A 17561-nucleotide genomic window follows, 5' to 3' on the forward strand; every position below is an offset into this window, starting at 1 on the left:
CCCTCTGCTTTCCTTCCACCATGGGATGATGCAGCATGAAGGCCCTCACCAGATGCCAGTGCCATGCTCTTGGACTTCTCAGTTTCTGGAACTATAAGCCAAGTAAATTTCGGTTCATCATAAATCACCTGTTCTGTTGCATTGTCTTTTTTTTTTTTGGAGACGGAGTCTTGCTCTGCCGCCCAGGCTGGAGTGCAGTGGCCGGCTCTCAGCTCACTGCAAGCTCCGCCTCCCGGGTTCACGCCATTCTCCTGTCTCAGCCTCCCGAGTAGCTGGGACTACAGGCGCCCGCCTCGTCGCCCGGCTAGTTTTTTGTATTTTTTAGTAGAGACGGGGTTTCACCGTATTAGCCAGGATGGTCTCGATCTCCTGACCTCATGATCCGCCCGTCTCGGCCTCCCAAAGTGCTGGGATTACAGGCTTGAGCCACCGCGCCCGGCCTGCATTGTCTTATAGCAACATAAAACAGACTATGATTAAGTTAGATGATTAAACAACTTAAAATGAGAGGACCTTAAAGAGATTTAGTTGGAAAGGACTTAAAGAGATTTAGATAAGTGGTTTCCAAACATGATTATGAATCAGAATCACAGAGAGTTTTTAAAAAATGAGACTTATTTGGAGCCCTACTCCTATTCCTTCTATATCTGAATCTCTCTGAGCTTGGCTGTATGTATAAAAAGGTCCTTGGGAGATTCAGTGAAGTAAGCTTGAGCCTCATTATCAGATCAGCATTTGGAAACTGTTGAAGTAGTTTGAATTATTCACTTTACAGATGAAGAAATGAAGATCTAGTTCACATACCTCGTTAACAGCAAAGATATGTCCAGAACACAGTTCTCCTGATCATTAGCCCATCATTATTATTTTTTTACATTGATTCTTCTTCTGTATCATTTATTTAGGTAACTAACAAGCATTTATTTAGTATTCTTTGGAATAGGTGATATTTCCTTTGGAGGAGACCATATAATATAATAGTTGAGAGTACAGCTCTGGTGCTAGAATGTCTAAGTTCGTATCTGGCTTTGTCATTTTATATTTTTTGTAATTTGAGACGAACTGTTTACCACAGTTTCCTCATTTGTAAAATGAGAATAGTAATTACAGAAGTTGACACAATATTTTCTAAGATACTTTTTGTGATTTAAAAAGATCCTTTTCTATAATCTAGACTGTCCAAAGTTTGTCAGTTAAGATTAGGCTTGGTGAATTATCCTATTAAAAAATAAAGAAACAAAGTGGGACCTCAGACAAGATAGATGGTTATTGCTTTCTCCCATTAAAGGAATCCAGAAGTAGGCAATGTAGGGTTGATGATGGCTTCATAATTATTACAAAACCCAAGTTTCACCTCTCTTGCTGTTCTGGCATCTTTGGTGTTCCACTTGGAACCAAGATGGCTTCTTGTACCCCAGCAATCATGTTGCAGTCCAGCCAGCAGAGAAGAGGAAGGGGGAGAAGAAAGATTGTCTTTATTACAGGAGGACTTCTTCCAGAAGTTGCAAACAAAATGTGTGCATAATTTCATAGGCTAGACTTCAGTCATATGGCAAAGGTGTCTGTAAATGTCTCTGGGTGGTCATGATCTAGATAAGAATTGAGAGGTTTATTACATAGAAAGAAAGGGAGAATGGATATTGGCGTCTGCTCTACCACAGTAACAGTATGAATTTTCTTGGCTCTTTTGAATTAATTAGGTTATACAGATTAAAAGGAATCAGAATCTATGTTAACCTTAGGGAGATTTCACATTGAGGACTCCATCAGTCCATTTGGTACAAGAATGTACCCAGGAGCAGTTTGTTCAGCAAAACATGGTCACCTCTTCATTATAACTCATTAAACATTTTTGCATGGGAGCAGCAAGTTTTCGGTAGACTTGGTTTGTCAGTTATCTTTCCTAATTGAGTCTTTTTTAGCTTCTAAGGGAGGTAAAAAGGTAAAAATGAAGGATAGTTTGTCTTTAATCACCTAGTAGTGTGAAGACTTACAGTAGACATTTACCAAATGGTAGTTGATTTGTTACTGGAAGTATTTGATTAGATCATTCTCAAAGCCCCTTAGAGTTTAAAAATTGCTATTAGATTCCAGTCTTGAATTATTTTGGTAGTGAATGGTAACTTTGACAGTTTTTTGCTTTGTTTTAAATATGAACCTCTGTTATTGTTTTAAAATTCTAGTTCTCAATTTTGAACCGTATGGACTCTCCTTTTCTTCATCTGGCTTCACTGGACGACAGTCTCCTGCTGGCATTTCTCTTGGTTCAGATATATCTGGGAATAGTGCTGAGACAGGACTGAAAGAGTAAGTTCATTTCTTATTAAAATGGAGGTAATGGAAGTGTTTTTTTTTGTTTTGTTTTGTTTTTTTTTGAGACAGAGTCTTGCTCTGTTGCCCAGGCTGGAGTGCAGTGGCCGGATCTCAGCTCACTGCAAGCTCCACCTCCCGGGTTTACACCATTCTCCTGCCTCAGCCTCCCGTGTAGCTGGGACTACAGGCGCCCGCCACCTCGCCCGGCTACTTTTTGTATTTTTTAGTGGAGACGGGGTTTCACCGTGTTAGCCAGGATGGTCTCGATCTCCTGACCTCGTGATCCACCCGTCTCGGCCTCCCAAAGTGCTGGGATTACAGGCTTGAGCCACCGCTCCCGGCCGGGAGTGTTTAAATGTCTTTTAGCATTCCATTTACCTTCTGCTCCTGCCTTGTATCATCATGGTCATTATTTGCTTATTTTAGGATAATTTTCAAGAAGTCTATTGTTTCAGTGATTTTCACATAATTTTCAAAGGGAGAGGCACACTTGTGACAATGTGTTTTAATATAATGGTTTAGAAAGGTTTTTAAAGCTAAATTCTATATGGGCTGTTGTTTCAGTGGTTTCTATTTATTTCTCTTAAGGTATTTATATTGTACAGTATGTTCTTTAAGAGCTTACCTACCTTCCAAGACAGCATAAAATGTGTACAAGCTTTATACGTAGTAATATGTGTTATTGCTACATACTATATATATATATATATATATTTAGAGGCATATTAGAATTTATACATCCAGGTTGATATTTAACATATCATTTTACATTCCTCATTCTTCTGAGAAATATATCTTGTAACCATCTCATTGGAACATTGACAGATAAAGAGGTGAACATAAAATAAGGTGATTGATTTCACCTGAGGAAGCCATATAGTCAGTCACCCAGTGAAGGCATATACAGATGCCCCTCAACTTATGATGGAGTTACATTCTGATAAACCCATTATAAGTTGAAAATATTGTAAGTCAGATCTACCAAACACCAGATCTATGTCTAGAACTCAGTTCTGCTGATCATTGGCCCATTATTATTTATTATTTTATTATATTATTATTATTATTATTACTTTGAGACACATTTTCACTCTTGTTGCCTAGGCTGGTGTGCAATGGCACGATCTCGGCTCACTGCAACCTCCGCCTTCTGGGCTCAGGTGATTCTCCTGCCTCAGCCTCCCCAGTAGCTGGGAGTACAGGCTCTCGCCACCATGCCCAGCTAATTTTTTGTGTTTTTAGTAGAGATGGGATTTCACCATGTTAGCTAGGCCGGTCTCAAACTACTGGCCTCATGTGATCCACCCACCTCGGCCTCTCAAAGTGCTGGGATTACAAGCATGAGCCACCGTGCCCAGCCTATTTATTATTTTATTAGCTCATTGTTATCTCTGCATTGCAAGAGAATATCCTATCACATTGCCAGCCTGGGAAAAGATAAAAGTTCAAAATTTGAAGTATGGTTTCTACTAAACTCTATTGCTGTCACACCATTGTAAAGCCAAAAAAATCATTAAGTTGAACTATTGTAAGTCAGGGACCATCGGTAGTCACCTGAGGAAGCTGTATACTTTGCTCAAAATGCTTGCAGAGTTTCTTTCCACCCACCTTGAAAATTGGTGATGCGTTTGTTTAAATGTTTTATTTGGAGCTGAATTTCATTGTAAGGTTTATTTTGATTTTGGAAACATAATTAAGTTACCTTTAGAAACATAATTGAGTGAATAAAATGAGATGACGTGTGTAAAGTACATAGTACAGCCCAGTTCATAGTAAGTGATTGATAAATGGTAGTTGCTGATATTAATAAGGATTGTCATTAACACCATTGTCTTCATTACCCAAGAGGTGAGTTTACCAAATAATATTCGTGATCAATCTGAATAATTTTGGTCAATATTCTGATGTGACAATAAAGTAAGGAAATGGCTTTCTTGTTTGGGAAGAAGCTGCATCTAATAGAGTTAAAAATGTTTTATGCAGAAAAGGCCTTTGACAAAATTCAACAGCCCTTCATGCTAAAAACGCTCAATAAATTCGGTATTGATGGAACATATCTCAAAATAATGAGAGCTATTTATGACGAACCCACAGCCAATATCATACTGAATGGGCAAAAACTGGAAAAATTCCCTTTGAAAACTGGCACAAGACAGGGATGCCCTCTCTCACCACTCCTATTCAACATAGTGTTGGAAGTTCTGGCTAGGGCAATCAGGCAAGAGAAAGAAAGAAAGGGTATTCAGTTAGGAAAAGAAGAAGTCAAATTGTCTCTGTTTGCAGATGACATGATTGTACATTTAGAAAACCCCATCGTCTCAGCCCAAAATCTCCTTAAGCTGATAAGCAACTTCAGCAAAGTCTCAGGATACAAAATCAATGTGCAGAAATCACAAGCATTCTTATACACCAGTAACAGACAAACAGAGAGCCAAATCATGAATGAACTTCCATTCACAATTGCTTCAAAGAGAATAAAATACCTAGGAATCCAACTTACAAGGGATGTAAAGGACCTCTTCAAGGAGAACTACAAACCACTGCTCAGTGAAATCAAAGAGGACACAAACAAATGGGAGAGCATACCATGCTCATGGATAGGAAGAATCAATATCGTGAAAATGGCCATACTGCCCAAGGTCATTTATAGATTCAATGCCATCCCCATCAAGCTACCAATGAGTTTCTTCACAGAATTGGAAAAAACTGCTTTAAAGTTCATATGGAACCAAAAAAGAGCCCACATTGCCAAGACAATCCTAAGTCAAAAGAACAAAGCTGGAGGCGTCACGCTACCGGACTTCAAACTATACTACAAGGCTACAGTAACCAAAACAGCATGGTACTGGTACCAAAATAGAGATATAGACCAATGGAACAGAACAGAGTCCTCAGAAATAATACCACACATCTACAGCTATCTGATCTTTGACAAACCTGACAAAAACAAGAAATGGGGAAAGAATTCCCTATTTAATAAATGGTGCTGGGAAAATCGACTAACCATAAGTAGAAAGCTGAAACTGGATCCTTTCCTTACTCCTTATATGAAGATCAATTCAAGATGGATTAGAGACTTAAATGTTAGACCTAATACCATAAAAACCCTAGAAGAAAACCTAGGTAGTACCATTCAGGTCATAGGCATGGGCAAGGACTTCATGTCTAAAACACCAAAAGCAATGGCAACAAAAGCCAAAATTGACAAATGGGATCTAATTAAACTAAAGAGCTTCTGCACAGCAAAAGAAACTACCATCAGAGTGAACAGGCAACCTACAGAATGGGAGAAAATTTTTGCAATCTACTCATCTGACAAAGGGCTAATATCCAGAATCTACAAAGAACTCAAACAAATTTACAAGAAAAAAACAACCCCATCAAAAAGTGGGCAAAGGATATGAACAGACATTTCTCAAAAGAAGATATTCATACAGCCAACAGACACATGAAAAAATGCTCATCATCACTTGCCATCAGAGAAATGCAAATCAAAACCACAATGAGATACCATCTCACACCAGTTAGAATGGCAATCATTAAAAAGTCAGGAAACAACAGGTGCTGGAGAGGATGTGGAGAAACAGGGACACTTTTACACTGTTGGTGGGATTGTAAACTAGTTCAACCATTATGGAAAACAGTATGGCGATTCCTCAAGGATCTAGAACTAGAAGTACCATATGACCCAGCCATCCCATTACTGGGTATATACCCAAAGGATTATAAATCATGCTGCTATAAAGACACATGCACACATATGTTTAATGTGGCACTATGCACAATAGCAAAGACTTGGAATCAACCCAAATGTCCATCAGTGACAGACTAGATTAAGAAAATGTGGCACATATGCACCGTGGAATACTATGCAGCCATAAAAAAGGATGAGTTTGTGTCCTTTGTAGGGACATGGATGCAGCTGGAAACCATCATTCTTAGCAAACTATCACAAGAACAGAAAACCAAACACTGCATGTTCTCACCCATAGGTGGGAACTGAACAATGAGATCACTTGGACTCGGGAAGGGGAACATCACACACTGTGGCCTATCATGGGGAGGGGGGAGGGGGGAGGGATTGCACTGGGAGTTATACCTGATGTAAATGACGAGTTGATGGGTGCTGACGAGTTGATGGGTGCAGCACACCAACATGGCACAAGTATACATATGTAACAAACCTGCACATTATGCACATGTACCCTAGAACTTAAAGTATAATAATAATAATAATAATAAAAATGTTTTAAGTAATGGCCGCATTGTTGGAATAAATGTGATAAAATCTCAAAAGTGACAACTTTGAAGGATGACATTTGAATTTTGAGTTCTTCTGTATTTATTAAGAAGTCAGTCATTTGGGGGGCGGAGCAAGATGGCCGAATAGGAACAGCTCCAGTCTCCAACTCCCAGTGCGAGCGACACAGAAGACCGGTGATTTCTGCATTTTCAACTGAGGTACTGGGGTCATCTCACTAGGGAGTGCCGGACAATCGGTGCTGGTCAGCTGCTGCAGCCTGACCAGCGAGAGCTGAAGCAGGGCGAGGCATCGCCTCACCTGGGAAGCGCAAGGGGGAAGGGAATCCCTTTTCCTAGCCAGAGGAACTGAGGCACACAACACCTGGAAAATCGGGTAACTCCCACCCCAATACTGCGCTTTAAGCAAACGGGCACACCAGGAGAATATATCCCACACCTGGCCGGGAGGGTCCCACCCCCACAGAGCCTCCCTCATTGCTAACACAGCAGTCTGTGGCGATCTATCCGCAAGGCAGCAGCGAGGCTGGGGGCGGGGCGCCTGCCATTGCTGAGGCTTAAGTAGGTAAACAAAGCCTCTGGGAAGCTGGAACTGGGTGGAGCTCACAGCAGCTCAAGGAAGCCTGCCTGTCTCTGTAGACTCCACCTCTGGGGACAGCGCACAGCTGAAGACCAACAGGGGAAGCAGCGGGGGCCTGTGCAGACGCGAACGACTCTGTCTGACAGCTTTGGGGAGAGCGGTGGATCTCCCAACGTGGAGGTTGAGATCTGAGAACGGACAGACTGTCTGCTCAGGTGGGTCCCTGACCCCTGAGTAGCCTAGCTGGGAGACATCCCCCACCAGGGGCAGTCTGACACCCCACACCTCACAGGGTGGAGTACACCCCTGAGAGGAAGCTTCCAAAGTAAGAATCAGACAGGTACACTCGCTGTTCAGCAATATTCTATCTTCCGCAACCTCTGCTGCTGATACCCAGGCAAACAGGGTCTGGAGTGGACCTCAAGCAATCTCCAACAGACCTACAGCTGAGGGTCCTGACTGTCAGAAGGAAAACTATCAAACAGGAAGGACACCTATACCAAAACCCCATCAGTACGTCACCATCATCAAAGACCAGAGACAGATAAAACCACAAAGATGGGGAAAAAGCAGGGCAGAAAAGCTGGAAATTCAAAAAATAAGAGCACATCTCCCCCTGCAAAGGAGCGCACCCCATCGCCAGCAACGGATCAAAGCTGGTCAGAGAATGACTTTGATGAGATGAGAGAAGAAGTCTTCAGTCCATCAAACTTCTCAGAGCTAAAGGAGGAATTACGTACCCAGCGCAAAGAAACTAAAAATCTTGAAAAAAGAGTGGAAGAATTGACAGCTAGACTAATTAATGCAGAGAAGGTCATAAACGAAATGACAGAGATGAAAACCATGACACGAGAAATACGTGACAAATGCACAAGCTTCAGTAACCGACTCGATCAACTGGAAGAAAGAGTATCAGCGATTGAGGGTCAAATGAATGAAATGAAGCGAGAAGAGAAACCAAAAGAAAAAAGAAGAAAAAGAAATGAACAAAGCCTGCAAGAAGTATGGGATTATGTAAAAAGACCAAATCTACGTCTGATTGGGGTGCCTGAAAGTGAGGGGGAAAATGGAACCAAGTTGGAAAACACTCTTCAGGATATCATCCAGGAGAACTTCCCCAACCTAGTAGGGCAGGCCAACATTCAAATTCAGGAAATACAGAGAACGCCACAAAGATACTCCTCCAGAAGAGCAACTCCAAGACACATAATTGCCAGATTCACCAAAGCTGAAATGAAGGAAAAAATCTTAAGGGCAGCCAGAGAGAAAGGTCGGGTTACCCACAAAGGGAAGCCAATCAGACTAACAGCAGATCTCTCGGCAGAAACTCTACAAGCCAGAAGAGAGTGGGGGCCAATATTCAACGTTCTTAAAGAAAAGAATTTTAAACCCAGAATTTCATATCCAGCCAAACTAAGTTTCATAAGTGAAGGAGAAATAAAATCCTTTACAGATAAGCAAATGCTTAGAGATTTTGTCACCACCAGGCCTGCCTTACAAGAGACCCTGAAGGAAGCCCTAAACATGGAAAGGAACAACCGGTACCAGCCATTGCAAAAACATGCCAAAATGTAAAGACCATCGAGGCTAGGAAGAAACTGCATCAACTAACGAGCAAAATAACCAGTTAATATCATAATGGCAGGATCAAGTTCACACATAACAATATTAACCTTAAATGGAAATGGACTAAATGCTCCAATTAAAAGACACAAACTGGCAAACTGCATAAAGAATCAAGACCCATCAGTCTGCTGTATTCAGGAGACCCATCTCACATGCAGAGACATACATAGGCTCAAAATAAAGGGATGGAGGAAGATCTACCAAGCAAATGGAGAACAAAAAAAAGCAGGGGTTGCAATCCTAGTCTCTGATAAAACAGACTTTAAACCATCAAAGATCAAAAGAGACAAGGCCATTACATAATGGTAAAGGGATCAATTCAACAGGAAGAGCTAACTATCCTAAATATATATGCACCCAATACAGGAGCACCCAGATTCATAAAGCAAGTCCTTAGAGACTTACAAAGAGACTTAGGCTCCCATACAATAATAATGGGAGACTTCAACACTCCACTGTCAACATCAGACAGATCAACGAGACAGAAAGTTAACAAGGATATCCAGGAATTGAACTCATCTCTGCACCAAGCGGACCTAATAGACATCTATAGAACTCTCCACCCCAAATCAACAGAATATACATTCTTCTCAGTACCACATCGCACTTATTCCAAAATTGACCACATAATTGGAAGTAAAGCACTCCTCAGCAAATGTAAAAGAACAGAAATTATAACAAACTGTTTCTCAGACCACAGTGCAATCAAACTAGAACTCAGGACTAAGAAACTCAATCAAAACCGCTCAACTACATGGAAACTGAACAACCTGCTCCTGAATGATTACTGGGTACATAACGAAATGAAAGCAGAAATAAAGATGTTCTTTGAAACCAATGAGAACAAAGATACAACATACCAGAATCTCTGGGACACATTTAAAGCAGTGCGTAGAGGGAAATTTATAGCACTAAATGCCCACAGGAGAAAGCTGGAAAGATCTAAAATTGACACTCTAACATCACAATTAAAAGAACTAGAGAGGCAAGAGCAAACACATTCAAAAGCTAGCAGAAGGCAAGAAATAACTAAGATCAGAGCAGAACTGAAGGAGATAGAGACACAAAAAACCCTCCAAAAAATCAATGAATCCAGGAGTTGGTTTTTTGAAAAGATCAACAAAATTGACAGACCGCTAGCAAGACTAATAAAGAAGAAAAGAGAGAGGAATCAAATAGATGCAATAAAAAATGATAAAGGGGATATCACCACCGACCCCACAGCAATACAAACAACCATCAGAGAATACTATAAACGCCTCTACGCAAATAAACTAGAAAATCTAGAAGAAATGGATAATTTCCTGGACACTTACACTCTCCCAAGACTAAACCAGGAAGAAGTTGAATCCCTGAATAGACCAATAGCAGGCTCTGAAATTGAGGCAACAATTAATAGCCTACCCACCAAAAAAAGTCCAGGACCAGATGGATTCACAGCTGAATTCTACCAGAGGTACAAGGAGGAGCTGGTACCATTCCTTCTGAAACTATTCCAATCAATAGAAAAAGAGGGAATCCTCCCTAACTCATTTTATGAGGCCAACATCATCCTGATACCAAAGCCTGGCAGAGACACAACAAAAAAAGAGAATTTTAGACCAATATCCCTCATGAACATCGATGCAAAAATTCTCAATAAAATACTGGCAAACCGGATTCAGCAGCACATCAAAAAGCGTATCCACCATGATCAAGTGGGCTTCATCCCTGGGATGCAAGGCTGGTTCAACATTTGCAAATCAATAAACGTAATCCAGCATATAAACAGAACCAAAGACAAGAACCACATGATTATCTCAATAGATGCAGAAAAGGCTTTTGACAAAATTCAACAGCCCTTCATGCTAAAAACGCTCAATAAATTCGGTATTGATGGAACGTACCTCAAAATAATAAGAGCTATTTATGACACACCCACAGCTAATATCATACTGAATGGGCAAAAACTGGAAAAATTCCCTTTGAAAAGTGGCACAAGACAGGGATGCCCTCTCTCACCACTCCTATTCAACATAGTGTTGGAAGTTCTGGCTAGGGCAATCAGGCAAGAGAAAGAAATCAAGGGTGTCCAGTTAGGAAAAGAAGACGTCAAATTGTCCCTGTTTGCAGATGACATGATTGTATATTTAGAAAACCCCATCGTCTCAGCCCAAAATCTCCTTAAGCTGATAAGCAACTTCAGCAAAGTCTCAGGATACAAAATTAATGTGCAAAAATCACAAGCATTCTTATACACCAGTAACAGACAAGCAGAGAGCCAAATCAGGAATGAACTTCCATTCACAATTGCTTCAAAGAGAATCAAATACCTAGGAATCCAACTTACAAGGGATGTAAAGGACCTCTTCAAGGAGAACTACAAACCACTGCTCAGTGAAATCAAAGAGGACACAAACAAATGGAAGAACATACCATGCTCATGGATAGGAAGAATCAATATCGTGAAAATGGCCATACTGCCCAAGGTCATTTATAGATTCAATGCCATCCCCATCAAGCTACCAATGAGTTTCTTCACAGAATTGGAAAAAACTGCTTTAAAGTTCATATGGAACCAAAAAAGAGCCCACATTGCCAAGACAATCCTAAGTCAAAAGAACAAAGCTGGAGGCGTCACGCTACCGGACTTCAAACTATACTACAAGGCTACAGTAACCAAAACAGCATGGTACTGGTACCAAAATAGAGATATAGACCAATGGAACAGAACAGAGTCCTCAGAAATAATACCACACATCTACAGCTATCTGATCTTTGACAAACCTGACAAAAACAAGAAATGGGGAAAGAATTCCCTATTTAATAAATGGTGCTGGGAAAATTGGCTAGCCATAAGTAGAAAGCTGAAACTGGATCCTTTCCTTACTCCTTATATGAAGATCAATTCAAGATGGATTAGAGACTTAAATGTTAGACCTAATACCATAAAAACCCTAGAAGAAAACCTAGGTAGTACCATTCAGGACATAGGCATGGGCAAGGACTTCATGTCTAAAACACCAAAAGCAACGGCAACAAAAGCCAAAATTGACAAATGGGATCTAATTAAACTAAAGAGCTTCTGCACAGCAAAAGAAACTACCATCAGAATGAACAGGCAACCTACAGAATGGGAGAAAATTTTTGCAATCTACTCATCTGACAAAGGGCTAATATCCAGAATCTACAAAGAACTCAAACAAATATACAAGAAAAAAACAAACAACCCCATCAAAAAGTGGGGAAAGGATATGAACAGACATTTCTCAAAAGAAGACATTCATACAGCCAACAGACACATGAAAAAATGCTCATCATCACTTGCCATCAGAGAAATGCAAATCAAAACCTCAAAGAGATACCATCTCACACCAGTTAGAATGGCAATCATTAAGAAGTCAGGAAACAACAGGTGTTGGAGAGGATGTGGAGAAATAGGAACACTTTTACACTGTTGGTGGGATTGTAAACTAGTTCAACCATTATGGAAAACAGTATGGCAATTCCTCAAGGATCTAGAACTAGATGTACCATATGACCCAGCCATCCCACTACTGGGTATATACCCAAAGGATTATAAATTATTCTACTACAAAGACACATGCACATGTATGTTTATTGCAGCACTATTCACAATAGCAAAGACTTGGAATCAACCCAAATGTCCATCTGTGACAGACTGGATTAAGAAAATGTGGCACATATACACCATGGAATACTATGCAGCCATAAAAAAGGATGAGTTTGCGTCCTTTGTAGGGACATGGATGCAGCTGGAAACCATCATTCTTAGCAAACTATCACAAGAACAGAAAACCAAACACCACATGTTCTCACTCATAGGTGGGAACTGAACAATGAGATCACTTGGACTCGGGAAGGGGAACATCACACACTGGGGCCTAACATGGGGAGCGGGGAGGAGGGAGGGATTGCATTGGGGAGTTATACATGATATAAATGATGAATTGATGGGTGCTGAGGAGTTGATGGGTGCAGCACACCAACATGGCATAAGTATACATATGTAACAAACCTGCACGTTATGCACATGTACCCTAGAACTTAAAGTATAATTAAAAAAAAAAGAAAAAAAGAAGTCAGTCATTTTATGTTCATTGTTACATTTGTCAGTTGTCCAGTGAAATGGTTACAAGTATTTATTGGAAGAAAGATACTAATAATAGATCATGAGGAATGTAGAATATGTTGAATGAAATGGCATGAATTCAAAATCTTTTTGTTATCCTTTTTTTTTTCCTGCTCTGTTAACCTCCTTATTTTCTTTCCCAGATATTTAATTTTGGTATTCCAAACATGGGGAGCAGATATTGTTTGTGGGCATTTGATGATGGAGGTGACAGCAATTAAGTGTCCCAACAGGGACCAAAGGGACAAGGGAAAGAGACAGGAACCCTTCAAACCCAGGGAGGAACTTATACACTTTTACCTGCAACAGATGACAGCATCTGTTACTATAGTACTTAACTAGGATCTGGGGGCTGTGGCAGGGCCTTGTAAATACTGTACATATACATCTACTACCCTCAGAGAAATGACATTTGGCAAAACTGCTAAGCAATTATATAATATATGCTGTATTATTGTGAAATGGAAGATGAGGGATGAATTTAAAATTTGTTTCCAAAGTGGACCTCAGCTCATGCATTATTTCAGAAGAGGAGCATATTAATTGGCAAGGCGAATCATCGTAGAGGGAAGACAGTTGCTCTTTTACAGTCCCTAGCAACCTGAGAATAAAGTAGTAGCAAACCTAATTTATAATTTCTTACCTGGAGCACCCTATCTCAAATGGGAATTCCTAGAGCTGAGTTAAAATACATCCCTAATCTTTTGAAGCTTAGTTACTTGGTCCAAATTTACATCTGTATTTGAATGGTCTGAATAAAAATAATACAAGGACACACTGTGGAAAACCATGTATTAGATGATAGTATTGTCAAAATCTGGGCAAAGATGACTCATGTTTAAAAATATTCTTTTTCTAGTGTTTCATATCATTAAGAAGCATATTTTGTGTATGAAATGGCCTTATGTTGCTTTCTTATGTATTTTCCTATTTATTTATTTATTAATTATTTGAGACAAGTCTCGTTTTGTCACCCAGACTGGAGTGCAGTGGTGTGATCTTGGCTCACTGCATCCTCCACCTCCTGGGTTCTGGTGGGTTCTCCTGGGTTCTCGTGCCTCAGCCTCCCAAGTAGCTGGGATTACAGACGCCTGCCACCACGCCTGACTAATTTTTATGTTTTTAGTAGAGGCAGGGTTTCGCCAAGTTGGCTAGGCTGGTTTTGAACTCCTGGGCTCAAGTGATATGCCTGCCTCAGCATCAGTGCTGGCATTACAGGTGGGAGCTACTGCACCTGGCCATATTTTCCCACTTTTTAGATGATCTGTATGTATGCATAACAGAATATTTGTGTTGATCATAACTATGTATGCAGATGAAATAAATAAGAAAAATCTTTAAAATAGTTTGAGGCTCCTTTTAGGCTCCTTTTGTACCTCCTGCCCCTTTTTGCCAGTTGTGGATTGAGTTCCCTGGGAAGCACATTCTGTGATGGCATTTAGTATGCAGAATAATTAGGAGTCTCATTGGGATCAACATCTATAGAAGGAAGGAAAAAGAAGCAGGTTTGGGTAGAAGTTAAGATGCAACGCATTGCCAGTGACAACCTCTGCTGACACCGTGGGGAGCTCTGGAGCGGGAAAGACCCTTCAGAGTTGTCCTGAGTTGAACCAAGATGGATGGCAAGGACTTTATACTTCCATTCATCCATCACTGGATGTAGGCTGCCTTGGAAGGGGCGTGATCTTGGGTGAAGTAGCCCTCTGCAGCTCAGGCAATCCCTGAAGAGGCTGAGAGCTGATAGCACTCCCAACAGCTGGTCAACAGTCCTTCATTGAAGAGGGATCCGGATGGAGCAGCCCATTGTCCTCCACATCTGCCTTTTGTTGTTGTTGTTGTTAAACTACTATTCAAATCATTTATTAGTAAAATTTAGAGACTTGTTCTCCTTTTTTTTTTTTTTTTTTTGTGAATAAAGGTAATATTTTGGTTAAAGGGAGTATACAGATACTATAATACTCTTGTGGATATTCACAAATTCCCTAGAGGTGCTTCTTTTGAGAATTCTATTCTAGAAATGTTAGGGGTTATTTTTGTGGTTCCCATGACCACTTGGGATCTGCTTATGGCAACTACAATTTTTGTCTAAGAGGTTTATTGTATAACTTTTTTTTTTTTTTTTAGAAAACTCTTTTAGAACCTGGAGGAAGAAAGGGGGAAATGAAGATATTTGTAAAGGGATACTCAGCAGTAAAAATCATTGAGAAGGAATGAACCAGTTCCCTTTAGGGCATTTTTAATTAACATTCAATTTTTCCTTTAGCTACTTACTTCTTAATAGCATTAATTCTTCACTCAGTATGAAGTGTAATTAGCTGCTTTTGCTTTGTTTTGGGCTCAAAATCACATTGATCATGATTCCAACAATTTCAATACCAATAATTAGTAGAAATATTTCTGAGTCTTCCTTTTTGTTCATTTCATGATCAGCTCATCTTGTAGTAAAAATGATTTTTTTAAAATGCCATTTTGGACCATGACAGAGATGCTTAAATGAGTCAAGTGCCAAGGACACATGGTTTTTTTTTTTTTAAACTCCAGTGTTATTGAGATATAATTGCTAAATAAACATTGTATAGCTGACCCTTGAACAATATGGGTTAAACTGTGTGGGTCCACTTAGTACACAGATTTCTTCAGTAAATATGTTGGAAAAAGTTTTTCAGATTTGAGATAATTTGAAAAAACTTTCCAACAAACCATGTACCCTAGGAATATCAAAAAATTGAGAAACAATAAGATTGTCAGGAATATATAAAATATATCTAGATACTAGTCTATGTATTAATCGACTGTTTATGTTATTAGTAAGGCTTCTAGTCAACAGTAGGCTGTTAGTAGTTAAGTTTTGGAGGAGTCAAAAGTTACATGTGGATTTTTGACAATGCAAGGAGTCAGTGCGCCAACCGTCTCCATTTTTCAAGGGTCAGTGGTATGTATTTAAGGTGTGCTATGTGATGTTTTGATATACCTTGTGAAATGATTACTGCAATCAAACTAATTAATGGACACATAGCTCTTATATGAGAATAATAGAGATGATCCTTGGCTATTTTAGCCTGCACTTATTAGTAACTCCAGATTCACGACTGCAACTTTTGTGACAACATTAGGATTCTAAATTTGGCCCTGGACTTACTGCCTAGATGCCTTGTTTAGGCTTTTTGGGTAGGACACCTGGCTTCTAAATAACACTTTAATTCTTTTTCAACTTAGGTGTAAAAATTCGTCAGCCTCAGGCTTTTTCCTAAAATCTTACTTTTTTCTTTTATAGATAAAACTTCCTTGCATTTTGATAAAAGTACACTTAATAATAGTTGAAAATGTCGCTAGTATGCATAGTGAGAAAAACCTTTTGGATTAAAGTAAATTTATGGGGAGCATGTATTCACGGCAACTTGAATTTATGTCTCCTGGGTTGTAAAATTAAAAAATACAATGTAAATTTATACATAGGAGTACATTTGAATGATGTTTTTGCTTTTAACAGGATTTTACTTAATGAATTTGTATAGGTTTAATTCCTTCATATTGCTAAGAAATTTGAATCATTTCTCATCTTTAACCCATCAGAATTAAAGGTATTTTTGAAAAGTCAATGGGCTGGGCACGGTGGCTCAAGCCTGTAATCCCAGCACTTTGGGAGGCCGAGGCGGGCGGATCATGAGGTCAGGAGATCGAGACCATCCTGGCTAACACAGTGAAACCCCGTCTCTACTAAAAAATACAAAAAACTAGCCGGGCGAGGTGGCGGGTGCCTGTAGTCCCAGCTACTCGGGAGGCTGAGGCAGGAGAATGGCATAAACCTGGGAGGCGGAGCTTGCAGTGAGCTGAGATCCGGCCACTGCACTCCAGCCCGGGCCACAGAGCGAGACTCCGTCTCAAAAAAAAAAAAAAAAAAAAAAAAAAAAGAAAAGCCAATGGAAGAAAGAAACTGATTTACAGTAGTTCTATTTTTGTATGACTTAAGCAATTAAGTGAAAATTAAATGCTGTGAAATTTTTAACTAAGTCTAGAGTTCTGCAGCCTTAAATCAAATCCTTTGACTAGAGGGTGGAGGGATGTTGGCTATAACTAAAATAAAATCTGGAGATCGAGGTTTTACTTCTGGTGTGTAGAATATAATGTGGCAGTTGTTTTTAAAAGGCCATGGACATTGATATGTTTTGAAAGAATGCCTCAAGAAAGTAACTATTAGCAGTTATTTAAGTTGACTTGATTTTATTATCAACCTCTTTAGGACAAATAGCTTGAAGCTAGAAGGTATAAAGAAATTGTGGGGGAAAGAAGGCTATCTTCCCAAGAAGGAAAGCAAAACTGGTGATGAAAGTGGAGCTCTGCCTATTCCTCAAGAGAGTATAATGGAGAATGTAGATCAAACTATAACAAAAAAGGATCAATCTCAAGTTCTTACCCAATCTAAAGAGGAGAAAGAAAAGCAGCTGCTGGCATCATCATTATTTGTTGGGCTAGGATCAGAAAGTACAGTCAACCTGGTAAGTAATCCGTTCTATTCCTCTAAGAATCGTTGTTGTCTGTTTGTACAAAAAAACTGGCTCTATAAAAGCTCCTGGCTGTCATTTATTTGTATGGTGAGAAGTGGCTTCCCCAGTTCTTATTCACCATCATGTCCCAGCTCCAGAACCACTA

At 39.8% G+C, this 17561-nt stretch overlaps 1 protein-coding gene across 3 annotated transcripts in view; it reads left to right on the forward strand.

The window, feature by feature from the left end:
- The window catches only part of AP4E1 (adaptor related protein complex 4 subunit epsilon 1), a 109478-nt gene that overhangs the window by 69891 nt on the left and 22026 nt on the right, over positions 1 to 17561 (forward strand). For all 3 annotated transcript variants that reach the window (XR_004057373.1, XM_010356599.2, XM_030930985.1), the window contains exons 16-17: positions 2184 to 2307; positions 17152 to 17407. Coding sequence is in view for 2 of the 3 variants with exons in the window: in XM_010356599.2 (XP_010354901.1) it covers positions 2184 to 2307; positions 17152 to 17407 (380 nt within the window). In the remaining variant the exon portion in view is untranslated. The remainder of the gene's footprint in view (positions 1 to 2183; positions 2308 to 17151; positions 17408 to 17561) is intronic.

This window comes from Rhinopithecus roxellana, chromosome 5 (assembly GCF_007565055.1).
Source record: "Rhinopithecus roxellana isolate Shanxi Qingling chromosome 5, ASM756505v1, whole genome shotgun sequence".
In the NCBI taxonomy this organism is placed as follows: domain Eukaryota; kingdom Metazoa; phylum Chordata; class Mammalia; order Primates; family Cercopithecidae; genus Rhinopithecus; species Rhinopithecus roxellana.